Source organism: Anguilla rostrata, chromosome 4, assembly GCF_018555375.3.
Source record: "Anguilla rostrata isolate EN2019 chromosome 4, ASM1855537v3, whole genome shotgun sequence".
NCBI classification, from domain to species: Eukaryota; Metazoa; Chordata; class Actinopteri; order Anguilliformes; family Anguillidae; genus Anguilla; species Anguilla rostrata.
Genome location: NC_057936.1, coordinates 55,579,518 through 55,596,636, shown reverse-complemented (window position 1 = coordinate 55,596,636; position 17,119 = coordinate 55,579,518). Strand labels below are relative to the sequence as shown.

At 37.1% G+C, this 17,119-nt stretch overlaps 2 protein-coding genes across 4 annotated transcripts in view; one reads left to right on the top strand and one right to left on the bottom strand.

Annotated features, from left to right (window-relative positions):
* faf1 (Fas (TNFRSF6) associated factor 1) overlaps window positions 1–4,742 on the bottom strand; it is an 84,984-nt gene extending 80,242 nt beyond the window's left edge. The window contains exons 1-2 of one of the 2 annotated variants that reach the window (XM_064333324.1): window positions 4,415–4,742; window positions 1,213–1,281 (exon numbers count right to left, since the gene is read on the bottom strand). In XM_064333324.1, the coding sequence (XP_064189394.1) occupies window positions 1,213–1,281; window positions 4,415–4,474 (129 nt within the window). In that variant the 5' untranslated portion in view covers window positions 4,475–4,742. The remainder of the gene's footprint in view (window positions 1–1,212; window positions 1,282–4,414) is intronic. The other variant, XM_064333322.1, reaches the window with a different exon arrangement.
* A 2,046-nt stretch (window positions 4,743–6,788) lies between these two features.
* Window positions 6,789–13,453, top strand: cdkn2c (cyclin-dependent kinase inhibitor 2C (p18, inhibits CDK4)). Of its 2 annotated transcripts, XM_064333321.1 has the most exons (4): window positions 6,789–7,062; window positions 7,662–8,508; window positions 8,667–8,799; window positions 11,778–13,453. In XM_064333321.1, the coding sequence occupies exons 3-4, from the start codon at window positions 8,668–8,670 to the stop codon at window positions 12,141–12,143; spliced, it is 498 nt and encodes a 165-aa protein (XP_064189391.1). In that variant the 5' UTR covers window positions 6,789–7,062; window positions 7,662–8,508; window position 8,667; the 3' UTR covers window positions 12,144–13,453. The 2 variants fall into 2 exon arrangements, with proteins under 2 accessions (XP_064189391.1, XP_064189390.1); XM_064333320.1 differs by lacking the exon at window positions 6,789–7,062 and adding an exon at window positions 7,085–7,433 and having other exon boundaries at window positions 7,662–8,799.
* The last annotated feature ends 3,666 nt before the right edge of the window (window positions 13,454–17,119 follow it).

Genomic DNA, 17,119 nt, shown 5'->3' with positions numbered 1-17,119 from the left:
CGTCATTGTTATTGCGTTAAATGGTCCCCGATCCACTGCTCTTGTCCGTTGAGCAGCACTGAATGTCTTATGTTCAGCCTTTTTGATTCGAGCCAGACAGCTCACAACAAATAAATCAAAACGATGAAGATCGGAGGAGACGAGAGCAGGGCATAAGACTAGAGATGGTGTCTGTGCGGCGACTGCTCGCTTATGCCAACACAACAGAGATGGAAAAGCTGCGTGTTGTAATGAGCTGTTCCAAGTCTCTTGACCATATGGATCAAACTATCGCTTTTGGTGTAACTGATACGTGTCATCATACCCATTAATTTGACTGGCGTAATGTTATTGATCCACATCGTATATATATACTACGTGGATCAATAACTTTGCGACATGAGCTTAAACCGGTGATAATCCCCCCTTCAAATGCATAATCCCAAAATGAGAATACGTGCTGATACACCAAGATGTTTACTGAATCCATCCTATTCACAGATATCCAAATATTGTGGCATTGTATTGATATTTTTCACTACTAATAACCGTAACTGCCGGACAAAGTGCATTGCCCGTCTAAAACAACAATGACCTCCATAGGTCGATGTGTATTAAAGGCTGGGGTTTTTGTTTTAAATAACTGAAATCTTTTGTGTGGTTTTTACAACATATTTCCATAGTTGAGGGCATTTACAGCACACTAAGCCATACAAGTCTTAACAGGCAGGCTTTGCTTTAAAACAGAAGGGAAAATGTCTGTAAACAACACATTATTTACACAATTCCAAATATGGTATTTGGGTTTGGATACACTCCTAGTAGCTCATTATTCTCAGAGGAAATGATGACCACATTTTGTCATTAAATCGGAATTAATTTAAAATCAATGTCAAATTAAAAGTAGATTGGTCTTCCATAATATTTTGTTTACATATTAGTCTGAATATTCAATAATTATTAGACAATTGTGTTTTTATGCCACATACATGCACATATAGTTGACAATATCTATCTACATCACAGTGAACAGGTGGGGGTTCTAGACTTCAATTAATTACTGATCCTACTTAACTGCCAATAAATGCAATTCAGTTGATAAGGCAACAACATTTACATCAGCTGTATTCCAAATAAGAAATTCCTTTTGCACTTTGTGTTTTCATTTTTGTCACATTTTCTATGACCACCTCTCATATTTTTCAGCCAGAAAGTAGGGCAAACTGAACTTACCACTAAATCCCAGTTGTTCAGTTCTAGAAGGGCAATTGCTTCAGCAATGTTGTCAATCCCAGTGCATGCCTATGAATGAGAAAACAGGTTAAATGCACAATGTACGACCAGTATTTAAAAAATGTTTCAGCATAAGATGGGAGCACAGATATGATCATGAGGTAATGTATTGTGGACATTTTAGCAATACACATTTCCAAAGCATTTTGCTTCACTGATATCAAATCCACTGTGAAGCAATAAAGAGAAATAGTAATACAGTCACGATAAAAGAACAAAATGGATGCCCAGAATGAATACACTGAAAACAGTGCAAGCAATTAAAGCTACTGTGTAACTTGACTTCCTTATAATTGAAATAGTTTATGCCAGTAAGGTGTGCCTTTGGTCAAAGAAGTAACAACCAAACCACAGATTCAAATATCAACATTTTCACATTGAGGAAAAAAGCAACAAATACAACAAATCTGACCAGCTGCCTACATGTATCAATGGATGCTGTTTCTGCTTAATGAAAAGGTTAATGCAGTACTAGCTGGAATAGCTTTAATATGGCTGATCTGTATTAAAATGCAATAGTAAATGCAAAAAATACAGCAAACTGGTTTTTCCTTTTGGTGTACTCATTCACATTTACTTTTCATTCTACTGATTTGCAGTACTTTGCTGTGGCAATTAGTACAGACTTAGTTTCATACTTGCTTTTACTTGATTGATCTCAGGAGCGGGCACAGAGACTATATTCACTCTTGCACTGGTGGGATACTACAGTTCACTCAAAGAGAGTAAGACCTACGGCTCAAGCAAATCTTGTGAGATATGGGTTACTTCAGCAAAAAAGCAGTAATATTATTAGAATAGCACATCCTTGCACTGTTACAACAGGAAGCGCCCAAACAGTGACAATCGGATGAGAGGACGAAGATGCATACGTTAACAGAAAGAGGCACTACACTGTCAACATGCATAGCTTCTTATGCAGACAACAAGTTCATATTACTTCTATCATTGCAATTGTTCTTGTCACAGTTGAGGTCACACAATCCAATTATCTTATTCTGATACAGCTCTTAATAAATCCTCACGTAAGCTATAGTGATTACCATCTGTATTTTATGGCATCTATCAAAGTCATAAAGATAACATAAAAGCCACTCCTCTGCTAAAAGTTACTCTGAATAACCTGAAAACAACCTTATGTGCCACATTTAGTGGACTAAGTGTCACCTGTAACATGATTCTTATGAGTAACTGACATTTTTTATACATGGTCAGCCACTGATCTTACTCATGTCCAACCAAATTTAAAAGCTACATGTCTCGGAAGAAAAAAATGTACATTTGCACTATACTCGCATAAAGACTTCCTTGACATCAGCATCAGCATGGGAATCCACAGATATGACAAGAGGAAAATCAGAGATCAATAACAGCCTCAAAAGTCCATTCACTCCAACTGCATACTGTGTCAATTGATACAAAACACTGTCAGAATTTTACATGTTTATTGCCGTAAGACATTACCAAGTTTGAATACATTAGCCTACATTTCAAGAGAAGTTCAGAGTAAAAAACTAGTTTCAAAAATAAACTGAACACTGAAAACATCCAATAAGAGCAACAAGCCCAAACAATAACAATTAAATTTTGTGGGGGATGGGGGACAGATCTAGCCCAAACTATACAACCAGGCATTTTTAATTGTACAAGACTGGTATTTGCCTGTATTGCATGGAGCATGGCTTTAAAACAACACACAGTATCTGGTTTTTAGGCCATCAGGAATGCAATCGCCACTTCAATCATCATTGCATAGTGGACACTGTGTATTTATCAACACAGCTCTTTTGTAAATGTCTTATGATATGCAAAAAAAAAAAAAAACTACGTTCAAAGACTTGGTATTCAAAAGCCACACAGAAAGGTAATAATGTCAACATCTGACTCAGCTGGTTCTTCTGGCCTATGAAATGGCTAGAACACTCTAAGGTGTCAATACTCTCCATGATGCTATGCAATCACAAAGCTGAGGATAACTATATTTTTCTGAACTTGAGCTAACAAACTGCCGATTGCAAGTTAAATAAGACAGCGTTCAAAATTAACCGTATTCCAAAACATCAAAAATGTTTGCCTATGAGTTATTTTAAACGTCACGATGGGCCTTATGATGAGCATTATTAAGGAAGACCATAAGAAAAGTGTCCAGTAATTGACTGTAATACAAGTGCACCTGCCATAACATTTGTTATGATTTCCCCCCCTTAAAATCGTTGGTACTGGGTCAGATTTTAATTATTGAAACAAAATTAAAGAAAAGGTAAGATATTTCCTTACCAAACATTAGAGTGTAACGCCAGTTAATGGTGTCGTGTGCAGTCACATAAGCAAAATTAAAACAACGCTTGCTGCCAGATATTTAACATCTCAACCACACCTAAACGCATTTATTTTTGAAGTACCGTATATTCAACAGCAATGATGGCAGAATGATATGAACTTTAGCTAGCATGCTAAACATAAATTATGACAAAGTGTGCGTCCATTGTGCCATTGCCATTTGTTCTACGTTGTTTTAAAGCTACATAAACCTTATTAGCGTGCTAGCTAGGCACCTATCGATAATCTAATACCAATTCGAGTTCTGATGGTTTCGGGGGCTGTTGACAAAATATATCCATACCACATTCAAACTGCTAGCCAGTTAGCCTCAAATGCGAGGTTCACACGACACCAAGCAAGGGGAGTTCACTGTAAACAAACATGCATTTCCATGAATAGCAACGACCATGTTATTAATTTTGGACAGCTAGCAAGCCAGACGTCCATGATCTAACGTTAGCCTACAGTAACGTATTTTCATATTAGCATTCAGAAATACATTTTGGCCTTAAAATGCTACCCAGCTGCCCATTAGTGCGATCATGTATTCACTTTTTTAAATCTGCCCGTGTCTGCGAGGTTAACTTAAAATACAGCTAGCTAACCAGATAACAGCCTACCAGGTTTCGCTTCTTACAGCTCGCTAGCTGGGTAGCTAAGCTATCTACATAACCAGAGCATCTCATCCTCTCAAACTAACGATAACTGTTTTAGCCAACTGGGCACCCTGGCATGGGCTTTATCATAATGGACGTGGTGTTTGGACGTGGCAACAGGAATTTCAAACAATGTTTGAATTTCCGCTGGAAGAAAAACCCACCTGAAAGTCAGCCAGAATAATTTCTCTGTCCATGTTGCTACCGCTAGTATCGGAGGCCATTGCAGTGACTGGCTAACTCTGGCTAGCTCAAGCTCTGTCGTTTACTCACTCTCTCTCTCCCTACCTCACTCTGTCGCTCTCTAAGAAGCAAGCAGGGGACTAGGGTTTCATATATAAAATATCGTCGGAAATTCACAAAAAAAGATGCCCGAGCCCAAAGTCTAGGATTACGCGGGTACTAAAAGTGCAAACGTTGTACTTTGTGCCGTGGTCTGTATCTTTCAGGGTTTCAGCTCTGTGTTAACGTCACTTTTTATGTATTGCTTTACGGCAATCGCAAAGCAGTGTCGCACAATGGGAAGACGAATGTTTTCCCAAGTTTGTACTCTTAAAGTGGTACAACCAACAGTTCAGTGGTACAACGGCTATTAAAAGCAATACAGTTACAGAAGCCAGCGCGCTACATACATATAACGTTAGTTGATCGGGGTTTCTCAGCTTGTTTGTTTGCACAAACGCATAAACAATATCAGCGCGTTTAGAATTATACAAGCGAACAGCCTTTGTGTTTCTAAAATATGGCCAGTGCATTGTCTAACACATTAGATCCTAAACTTAATGAACGAACGACCCATTTTATGTGACCTAACTTTAATGTAGCCCGAATGCAGTCGTTTTAACATTATGACAACACATTAACATGTAAACTACATTGTAACTACTTGCATGTAACTATTGTCGTGTTTTCTATGGCTGGTGTGGAAGCTAAGGTATGTAGGCTATAATAAATATATAGCAACTTTTTTTTTCTCACGTCTCACTTTTCGTATCTCACGTCCAATTTACACTCCCCTCACAATCCATGTTTGGGAACCACTGGTAACCCATATTGGGAGATAGCGTTACAACTAAATCAAATCTGCCAACACATCATGTTATAATATGCAGAGATACAGAAGGCCTAACAGTCTAATAACAATATCATGCTCTCAGTCAAAAGTGACAAAGACAAAGGGATGCTTTAGGCCATAATTTTCCAATTGGTCGGATTGTGAGAGTCTTTGAAAACGATTCAATCATTTCAACTGAAAACGCGAAAATACTTGTATCATAAGTTTATATGGTTAATGTGGAAACCCTAACAACTACAATGCAAATAACATAATCCATAATAAAGTGTAGTAGAAGTAGTAGTAGTAGTAGTAAAAGTAGTAGAACGGCCAAAATAACTGATAGATCAACCCTATAACAACAACAAAGTGTGAAAATGCGGGTTTTATGAGGTGTACATGATTATCCAATATTAAACATTCATACAGTTCCCACAGGTGGAAACTGGGGAAGAGAGCATTTTGCATTCATAGTCTGCAGACAGTCTCAAACTGAAGGCAGCATTTTTGCCGTTTGAGACGCAGCCAGTGAGACCTAGAGGCCTTAATGGGGAGCAGTTAGGGGGTTTGCTTTAATACATTTGTCTTTGTTTTCTGTGACATTTGTGAGTACTAGTGCCAGTTTATCCATCATGTTTAAGTCACATCGTCTTTGATGTATGAATTATTATATGCTGGAATAATGCATTAGTGTTGAGCATGCTGTTTTACTTGTATTTAATGGGGGGAAATATTAGTTTTGTCTAATAATAATGCATACTGACTTGGTTCTAGTAATAATGAATCAAAGCATTGAAACTGATTAGGCAGTTAAGTCAGTTTCTTCAACGCAGAATGTTGAAGAAACTGACAAAATGGAATGTTTAAGAGAAAGTGTTAAACCGGTGCTGCAATTTTTCCCTTATAACTAAGGAAAAAAATGAATCTTTGCTTGTTCAATAGCCGAAATGTCCATTGGCTTACTTAGCCTATTTTGCATGCTGTCAATAGCCTAAAATATAGCCTCTTCGAGAGTGGTGGTTTTCTATTTCTGGATCACATGTGGAAACTGTTCGTTGACTTTAAAAATGCGTTTTCACTTATGCAATGTAATTACATTTTGATCACAATGTCTAGCGTACTGCAGTGTGTTCTTCCGTGTGCATTTCTGAGTGCGTGCATGAGCAGGCCAGGTGTGCGCCTACATATGAAGGCTATGGTTGCGCACGCGCGGCGTGGTCTCACCAAGTCTCCATTTGAAGTATGAATTGTATGCTACAGCTCAGTGCTTTTGCACCTGCTATTTTTAAAACAGAATATTGTATGGAAACATAATTTATAGTTTGTCACTTTACTGTTGTATGTCTGTTTTACAGTAGCTTTCTACACCCTTCAGTGTAAAACTTGTCAAGCTATCGCAAAGTGCAACACTATTCATTTTTTCTGGGACAAGCCTAGATAGACTTGCTTATTTATCGTAATTTGTCTTCGCCCAGTCAGTCACGCACACCCGGCCAGTGAGGGAAACGAGTGGCTGAAAGCTAACGTTACACAGCCCGCTAGCTAGCTCTCGTCAGCAAAACTCAATATATGGAGTCCCGCCTCTAGTCTGTTAGCTTACTGTGTGTGGGCGTGTGTGTTAGCTTACTTGTTCCCTCATTTCAAAAATGAGTGATGCCAATGAGCAGCAACAGACTTTTTTTCTCTTTCAAAAAAATAACCGAACAGGCTACCACCCAATCAGATGTGTGAAGAGGACGGCGCGTAGGCTAGCTGACGGTAAGGATAAAATACATAGCCTAATGTCCTAGCCTAATGACAAACCATAGCGATAGTATCGATATATCTAGAATACCATATTGTCATTCTAGTTTGTGCAGTCTAATAGTTAATTTCGCGAAAGCTTGTATGTCAAATAATTAACTAAACCTAAGTGCATTTAAACGGATCGTAAATGCTGCGCTGAAGATTTTGTGCTCTGCTGGCTAATTGTTTTAAAATATTTCATACTGTTACATCGCAAATGTAGCAGTCACTGGTAAAACTGTATATGCCAGACCACTGGTTAAAACAGCTCGCTATATTGGAAGAAAGGAGAGTGATCTAGGGGTGGAATACGATGCTATTGCCCTGCCAAAATCTTTGTGAAGGTATGACCGCGCAGTGTTTGTTCTGTTTTAACCGAAAATAAACAGCTTCTCATCATTTAATGAGCAAAGCAAGCTGGACGCCGGGTCTCCAGTATAGCTGCCTCTATTTTTTCAGTTGAGAAATGGGCGGGAAGTTTGCATAAAACTTTGAAAACACATCCTTTAAAATGTCATTGGATATGGCCAGTCGCTAAACAGAATCAGACTATTTTCCCTTGTTTTTTTCAGCCCCTGATTTGCGTTCAGACCAACAGTATAAAACGACGCTACAACCTGCCCAACGAGAGTCCACGAAACGACAATGATAAACGGACACCAGCTGCTGTTGGGCATACTATTTTTAACTGGTTGCTTTTTGAATTCAGTTAGCTAGACTAGTGCTAGTGACTGAAATATGAATTGCACCTGCATACTCGCATTTTTTTGGTTGAAGAAGAGAAATAATATAGGCAAAGACTACTTGCCATGGATGCAAAAGCTCGTTTCGAACTGGAATTATGAGACCTTGTGGTTCGAGGAGATAATGTAGCCAACGATATGCTACTTAGGTCAAGCTCTCGACTTTAGTCTTGTCTGGTTCCCATCGCACAGATGAATGGTAACTTTTTGGGGGTTTACTGCAAACGGGTGTAAACGTGTTTGCTTTATGGTTTCAATGTTTTTCTATTGGACGAAGTATCTCATTCAGTGAATCACTTGCCTAACGTTACATATACCCAATTTCGGTTTATTTTTAACAGCGTAATGAGTGGCTGGGTCAATCTTTAACAACTGAAGCGAATCAAGCAAACGGAGAAACATGAAGAAACATCAATGATGCAAGTACTGGACGGCATCCTGCGTCAGTGTAGCAGTTAGCTGTCTTTGAATTTTCTCAACTTAAGTCCACAAGAAGAGGCCAGGACATCTCAATGAAGTTAGAGATTTGCAGTGAAGATGATGAAATAAATTATGTACCATTTGGTTGGAGATGGCGTGACATCCCTGTTCTCCGATCTGATGCGGACTGTATAGTGGGATGGTGTTAAAAACGGAGGGCGGACCCAGGCACGGCCCACGTTACTCTTACAGCTAAGTAAGTTAGCCTTTTTTTTTTTAACAAGACTGCTTGCTCGTGATTCGTCACCATATAGGTTTACCACCCCAACAAGCGAGTAAAAACCGTTACAGTTAACACCTACGTTTTTCGCTACCTTGAGGACATTATTTTCTCAATCGTTTGTTTCCGCAAAGAATGGCCGATCCATCGGGAGCAAATAGGCTGACCAGTGCATCTGCAAGAGGAGACTTGACAGAACTTCAAGTCTTTTTGCAAAACGGGGCAGATGTTAATGAGAGGAATGTGTTCGGCAGAACCGCGTTACAGGTTGGTATTGCTTGTCCTCTTGACACCTAAGTGTTCACTTTATGGTTCACTGAACTATTATTTTTTTAGTATTTTGTAAGGGATGATCTCATTGTCTAATGCTTGTGTAAGTTACCAAATATAAATGCGTCTGTTATTAATAACGTATTGTAGATATTGAAGTTTCTTTTAGGGATTTACGTCGTTTATTTAAAGTAACTGTTTCACGAGGTATTCAGCAATTGAATGTTGATCAAATTTAAACAGGCAGTTTCATCCCTGTTCTCTTTAGTCGGTATTGCAGGTGACCTATGCCTGTTTTATCATCTTTTTTATTTTCAATGTAGGCAGGCAATTATAAGTGTAACAAATGAATACCCTTAATTTGCATTTAGTCCTCTTCAGGAATGACAGTAGTGTGAAAACGATAACGGCACCATTACTTCAAATAATGTTGTGGTTTTGAGGAATCTGTTAGGCAGGCTGTAGGCTGCATAGTACACGCCAATTCATTTTCTTCGTGAAAACCTATGTTATGGGGCACCACGTGTATAGAAATTTCCCTTTCATGGTCAGAATAGCCTACATGTAAAGCCATTTTGTTTCTTACTCAGTGCGTCAGTAATATCTTTAAAGAATGAGTCTTACATGGCCTACAAATGAAAATCTAATGAAAAACAAATAAATCTATTCGTGAAATTTCTGTATTCTTGAAATTAATGTATTTTTTACATTTCTATAGTAATACGACTAGTTTGTCTTATGTTGGATTGAGTAATGGGTTTTCTGTGGTTGACCAATGAAACCTAAATGAATAAATAGGCCTTGCTCACAACTGACAAAATAGTGTAATGTAAATATAAAGTTAAAATTCATCTATACAACACACATATGTTAATTCGTAAAGGTAGTAATATTCTGTTGTCTATTTACATCAAATAACAAAAAGTCACACTGATTGGAACTTATTTTTGTTTTTATTCTTAGTAATAACAGGTTATCAATATAACTTTAAATATTAGATAATCTAATATTTAAGGTTTTAATATTGATAATCAAGATTGTCAGTATTAGAGCTTACCAATATCAGTACTCTCAGAACACCAGTTCAAGCCAAATGAATCACTGTGAAACTATGTATTGAAAATGAAATAAATGAGACATAAATTCTGATAGACTGGAGAATTTATGTTTTTCCACAGGACGTTTTTGAAAAGGGAAAAAATTAAAACGTTTTAATAACTCAAAAGTATATATATATATATATATATATTTTTTTTTTTTTTTTTTTGAGTTATTATATATATATACATACATATACTTTTGAGTTATATATATATATACATACATACATGCATATACTTTTCAGTTATTATATATATATATATATATATATATATACATTAGTATTTCACTGTGTGTTCAGATAAACAAAACATGGTGATGACACACCTGCAGAATTGTTAATTGAATAGAACTAGATTGACATGATTACAGTTACAGTTTTGCCTGATTTTTAGTACAAAAACTGACTTTTAATAAGATTTGAGATGCTACCATCACCAAAGTGCATAGCGAGTGGTACACTCTGTAATAATGCCATTATATAAAATTTTAATTGACAATTGTTGCAGAAAAGAACTATTCCTATAACCTATTCTTTGTCGAAAATAATGCATCTGGCAATTTGATGTGTCTTAGGGGTTATACTACTAGATTATGATCTTGTACACTGCCATGACTAATAGGCTATACACATGCCTTATTAAAGAGCCTGGACGCTTAATAGCTGATTGTGTGCATTAGATATAAATTTTGCCTCAGCGAATTGATACATGTTTAAATATATGTAATGTTAATTATTTTGTCTTATTTGAAGTGCTGCCTACAAATAAAAATACTCATGTGATTAGGAATGCTTGCCCTCATCCATCCGTTAATGAACTAAAGTGTTATGTGAGCCGCAAAGGCGAATCCCACATGTTGAATCTAGTTTTAATAAAAATGGTTAATTTGGTTGTAGAGAAGCAAATGCAGCTTTCACAAAGGGGAATTAAACATTTTGTCAAGATTTAGGCATGTGTTCAAAGAAATAATAATGTGGTCTGTATATAAATTTAAGGGACATTAGTATTGCATACATTCATACATTCTTACATAATGATTCTAAATGTATTTTTATTAATGTCATACCCATGGTGATGTCCAAGTTTTATAAGATTTGCCCCAAAAAAAAAAACTGTTGAGGCCTTTACTCTCTTGACCATTTACATGCACACATATGCTATTTTCTTAGTCCACTAAAATCTATGGGTCTTGGGAACAGCACAAAATGAGAACATATAATGTACTGTGACAAGTTCTCATGTAAATAAATAAATACCCTTCAAAAACGAATATTGTTTTGAATTTATTGGAAGCTGTAAATCCATAATTTAAAAATGGGTACTGTTAAGGCCAATTTTATTTTTAAAATTATATTTCTGTTTAGGGTGTTGCTAATAATTATGAAATAAGACATGAAAACCAGCACACAGGAATTATCCTAACAAGTGTTTAATTTTATCAATGAGCAATGACAACTGCAATAATTAGGCTATAGCTTTGTTCTTTAGCAGATAATGGTTTTGAATGTAGCCCTAAATCATAAACATAGTACAAATGACAAAATAAGATGCTAATATTTTATTTATTTTAAAGCAGCTTATTATCACGAAATGATATGTTGTATGTTTATTGGATTTTATCTTAAAAGTACTTGCCAGTATGATAGGCCTGTAGATAAGAATTATATAGAAGATTAGCCTGCGTTGTAAATTGGTTTTCCCGATGACAGAGGGCAGTGTGGTCAAAAGTGCAGCAGACTTAAAATAGAACTCCCAAGACCGGAAAGCCTTTTTGTTTGGAATGATTCATGTGTTCCAGTTATTAAATTATATTATGAAATGGGTATTCAATTTTTTTGTTTGTTTTATACTTTTTTTGCACTCTGCTTTCAGGTGATGAAACTGGGTAACCCGGCCATAGCTGAGGCGTTGCTGCAAGCCAGAGCGGATCCTAATGTGCCCGATCCCGTGGGAGGTCTAACGGTACTTCACGACGCTGCTCGGGATGGCTATGCTGACACGCTGCAAGTGCTTGTGAAACATGGCGCCGATGTCAATATTCAGGACAATGACGGAAACCTGCCATTGCACCTAGCAGCTAGAGAAGGGAACTTGGACGTGGTTGAATTATTGATTCAGCATACCGCGGAGCCCATGCGACCGAACCGCAGAGGCCACACTGCATATGATTTGGCCAGAATGCATAGCAGATTGCCAACTGCAGAACGGATCCAAGCATACATGCATTCTATAGAATGAAATGTGTGTTTTGGGCTTTTTATTTTTTTTATTTGAATTGTATTGTGTTTGATGTTTTGTTTGATATGTATGTGAGGTGGTTAAACACAGGCTTAATTGCTATATGTTGCATCGTACCACCACCTGCGCATTGTGTTCTCTGCCCAATCAGCGCCCGTAAGATGATGAAGAAATGGAAGAGCGGTCATTGAGATTGTCTTCCAAATCCTATATTGTAGACCTACCACTCACAGAAAATATATGCTGCATCTATACTATTTACATCACAATTAACAAAATTGTGGTAAGAAATAGACAAATGTCTGAGTGCTTTACTGCCCTGATTTTAGGCAACTGGTTTATTGACAAATTGTTCAGAAACTTACCCAATGAAACATTTATTAATGTGAATGTTTTCACGGTGTTCTTTAGGAAGTCGGTACGTCCGCATGAGCCTAAAATAGCTATTGGCCTATCAAATCGTTATTGGGATGTCATCCTAGCAATTGTTTAATTGTAGAAAGAATCTGGCAGCTTTTGTAGGTTCTTTTTTTTTTTTTTTTTTTTACAAAAAATATTACAGTAAAATGCTCACTGATCAGTTAACTTGCAGTGTGTTGGATTAATGTTGAATAAACACTGGGCATTTTACTGCGTTGTTACATTATAACCTACATTTGTGTCTGTAAGTATAATCGGAGAATACTGGGAAACAGCGCTAAACATTACACTAGCACGCCTTCTAATTCTAATTTCAAGGTCATCATGGAAGAGAACTGGTGTATCTGTTGGGATACATAGTCTTGCATAAGCGCTAAACATGTAAATTAGTGTAAAAGAATAAAAACGAATGTTTCCCCGCTGTGAAACATTACTGCACAGCTTTAAATTAAATTTAATTAAACCGCTAGTTAAAATGACCAGTTTCATTGTCAAGATGTTTAAAAATGTCATTTATTTGTTTATCCTGCCTTAACGTTACTGCGGAAACAATTAACTTTTTCGTATTTCGTAATTTCCAGTTGCACTTTATATGTGAGTGTACATATATGATGTAAAGTTTATTTTTGTTTGTACTGAAATGTGAAGGCATGCGTTTTGGGTGTATTAACAGTTAATGTGATTATTATTGTACTTTTCACCAAAGACAAAAGACTGCTGTTTAATGTGCCAGCGTGTGTGTACTGACGTTCCTATCAAATGTGCGTCAGGGTCGGTAGCATTTTAAAAACACAACTTTACTGTAGACTGTGATGTGTCTGCGCGCCCACGCCTGCCTAACTGAGTGGTGTCATGTGTTTGCAGAAAAATAAATATTTCGTAAAAATATATATTTTAGGTTCTGTCCTTTCCTTTCCTATCACTGATTGTTTTTTATATTTTCACCAATTAACTTGTTCTGCAGAGCTCATATAAAATAATGAATGTGAAAAATATTTTTAATCATCACCGCCCTTCAGAACAAATAAATGTCCACAAGAAATAATCAGTCATTTTGAATCATAAACAAACAAACATATGTTTAGCTTAATTTGCTCTGAGGCTAAATACAGTTCTTTGTTAGAATATGCGCAAGAAAAGTCCAACAGGAACAAATGTCTAAATTTCAGACGCCTTGCTGCCTAGTCCGATGGTCTAGTTCTAGTTATCTGTTTTGAAATGTGTCATCTTGGCTGTTTCTACTGAACTATAATGTATGAAGACATGGGGGGGGTGTATGTGCATTCCTTGTTGGCTATTTGCATAGCTAAAGTGACCTTTTATTGTAGACAATGACATATACACACAAACCCTGTATAATATACAAATAAAACAAGAAGTGCTCATTTTCAGTTAATTGTCGCTTTCAATGCCCGTTTCATAAGAAAGCCGAACGGCTTTTCAATTTAAAACGCATCACACTGGACTCCACATTCAAAGTAATAAACTACATTTTTTTCATTACGTGTCAGTAATTCTGAAGGTATTACTTCAGAATTTCCCTTGCCAGTGACTTCCAGTCGACTGGTGCAGGTTTCACTTCGAAAAGGAGCGTACTGGCAAAATATTGAAGACAATTGTGATAGCCTATAGAAGCCCATTTCAATTTCAAACCAAGCTCATTAATATTAAGGAAATTATAATGGTTACAAACAATATATGGTAGCCTAGAACAAGGTGATAAAACATACTCCTTTTTTACTCAGCAACAGTTGGATATTGCCAAACATTTAAATAATTTGTTGAAACAACCTGACAGTCCAAGGAGGACAATAAACCTCCGTGTTGAACAATTCCGGAAATAATACTAAAATCGAAAGAAAGCCCGAGAAATCCGTTAGAATGAGAATGAATAGCAGTCATTAGTTCAGGACTTCAAATTCTGAAATAAACACCGATCACTGCCTATTACCCGGGCTAAATATCAAATATGTTATAAGCCACTATACGACACAGAGGGAAATATATCATTAAAGTACACTAAATATGTGAAGTTTATTACAATATATTTTGGGTAGCCTGCAATGTAGGCTATTTGTAAGCGATGGTTTTGTAATAAATCTTCTTCCTGGTTACTGAAGGCTATCATGATGCTGTAGGCTAAAACACGTGTTAACCTTTTTGTTAAGTTTTTAGAGAGAGCACGTGCATGTTTTATTTAGTCAGTAGTTAAGTCTAAACTTAAAAAAAACAACCCACGAATTTGTCCTACCCTATAGTTTTGACTCGATTTACATTCCGATCATTAATGTCTCTCTCTGTACTTCTAACCGGAAAGTAGGCTCTTTTTTTTCTTCTTTTTTGCAAGAGACATCGATTGATCTTCACGGGCGTTTTGGGTACATCATTTTTCATGCAGAGGATAATGAATAATACAAGTAACACCATTACCATTTATATAGGCTATGCGCTATTTGGGTTCACGTGCGTGATTTGTCAATAGCCTTAACGTTTTAATAAACGTAGCCTAATGTTAACTCGTTGAGCTCTGTGAGTTAAACTGTAATCGCAGCCTACGAAACACGCTAATGTCTGATAAAACAGTTTAGGGAAGACTCCAGACATAATTATGAATTCGGTGGTAAGGGTGTCGTGCCTCTTAAAAGATAACTATAGACTAACCTTACGTTTGACACTAACTGAACGAGGAAAAACAAGTCAATGTATTTCTAGCCTTGCTAACCTGCGTGATTTCTTTGTGACAGCATTAAGCTGTGCTAACAAAAATGATTGTATCAAGTCAGATTCATGACGATGTAAGACAACGTTTTTAGAAAAACTTTGTTCTTCAGCGCATGTTAGTTAAGTATGCGTACAACCCAATACTTCACTTTGTAGTACATTCTTCCATACATACTAGTGTGTACTAAGTATGTGAGCGTGCAGAACGAACAAACATTCGCATTTGGAGCGCAATTTGCTATTAACGTTGGCCTTTATATTGAGTATATTTAACTTCCTGAAATAGCTTTGGTCATCAGTATCTCAGTAATATGTAGTCATGTAGCCTATTCTGCGAAAAAATAATGAATTGAGTAATTTTACAAAATTTTTTGATAATTGCATTGCTTTATCACATTCTTTTTTGGCTGAATTTGTGTGATTATCACCTCATAACCAGGACTTTTCAACAAGTATGGATGAGCTAATGCATAAAATTTTTTTCTGTCATCTGAAGTGTACAAAAACACACCTGGATATTTTCTATGCGTATTTAGCCTGGCATACTTGATTTCTGGAACAGTTCATGATGCATCAGCCACACACTTCAAAACTTCTAATTGTTCTTGGTGTTATTCAGGTACACATTATAGACCTAAACCATTCTTTTACATAGAGGCATGGGCATCTTATCTGCCCGCTTCCGACAGACTTCCTGCAGCTCGCAAATGAAAGCGGATTTACACACTAGTAAGTACTGGTGCACTTGGGAGCAGGTACCGCCATGCATACTGAAGAGTGTACCACCAAAGTTTTCAGTCTGAACAAAATTGGGCAGTGTTTAATATGAACAAGGGATTTTCAAAGAGGTGAACTGTTCACTTCTGTCAAATGTGAGAACTGAAGCCTTGTCAGCCACTCCCCAGCACAGCACAGCACCAAAAGGCAGGCCTCTTGGCAACATGGGACAGCCTGCTACAATAGCTTTCTTGGTGATGTCACCATTTCTGACTGATATGACTGAAATTGCACACATTCGATGACTGTGATGCTTGTGCATTAGTGCAACGTGTAAAGAAAAGCAGAAAAGCAACTCTTCCTCAGGTGACTGAGAATGTGAATGCAGGACGTGGTCAGACTGTCAGCAAAGAGGGTTGCAGTGTCCTTATTACAAAGACGAATGCACATTTGAGAAAACCATAGGCACTGGTCTACAAAGATGTGGGGGAAAAAAAGTTTTATGGCCAGATGAGTCATCCATCATCATATTCTCAACAAGTGGGCGAGTGCATGTATGGCATACACCAAGAGAACAGTACAGGCTTGAATGCTTGACCCCTACAGTGAGGGTGTCCATTGGCCTTGTTATGCTGTGGGCCTATTTTCCTGCCACAGTTTGGGTTCGCTGCCATCAGATCAGCAGAGTCACAGCCACAGGCTGAAGACTATTCATTCTGAGAAAGTTTGGAATAAACATTGAACTACCCAGCATTTATCCTCAATAAAAGTTACCCTTTTACAAAAACTTATGCTTATATTTCTTTTTAAACTTATTTTGTGTGCACAGTAGTTATTTAAATCAATGGCTTTTTGTTCACCAATACAGGGATGCAAAGTTATTTTGTCATACTCAAATTCAAATAACTTTTTGTTAAGTTGTTCTGGATAAGAGCCAAATGATGTTAAAGTAAGAAGGGATGTTTTGCATGTCCCATTACTGCAGTGTACACCCTCATTCAGGAGGGCTCACACTTGCACACATCTGAAGAATTTTGTCAAGTTAATGTAACTTCTTTTTACTTCACCCTTTGTCTACCTACTGAAATGTTGCAGTTTGTGATGCCACAGCAGTGCAG

Coding starts and splice junctions, on each gene's coding strand:
- cdkn2c (XM_064333321.1), top strand. CDS start 8,668: ATGGCCGATCCATCGGGAGCAAATAGGCTGACCAGTGCATCTGCAAGA. Junction 8,800..11,777: donor TCGGCAGAACCGCGTTACAG/GTTGGTATTGCT, acceptor CTCTGCTTTCAG/GTGATGAAACTGGGTAACCC.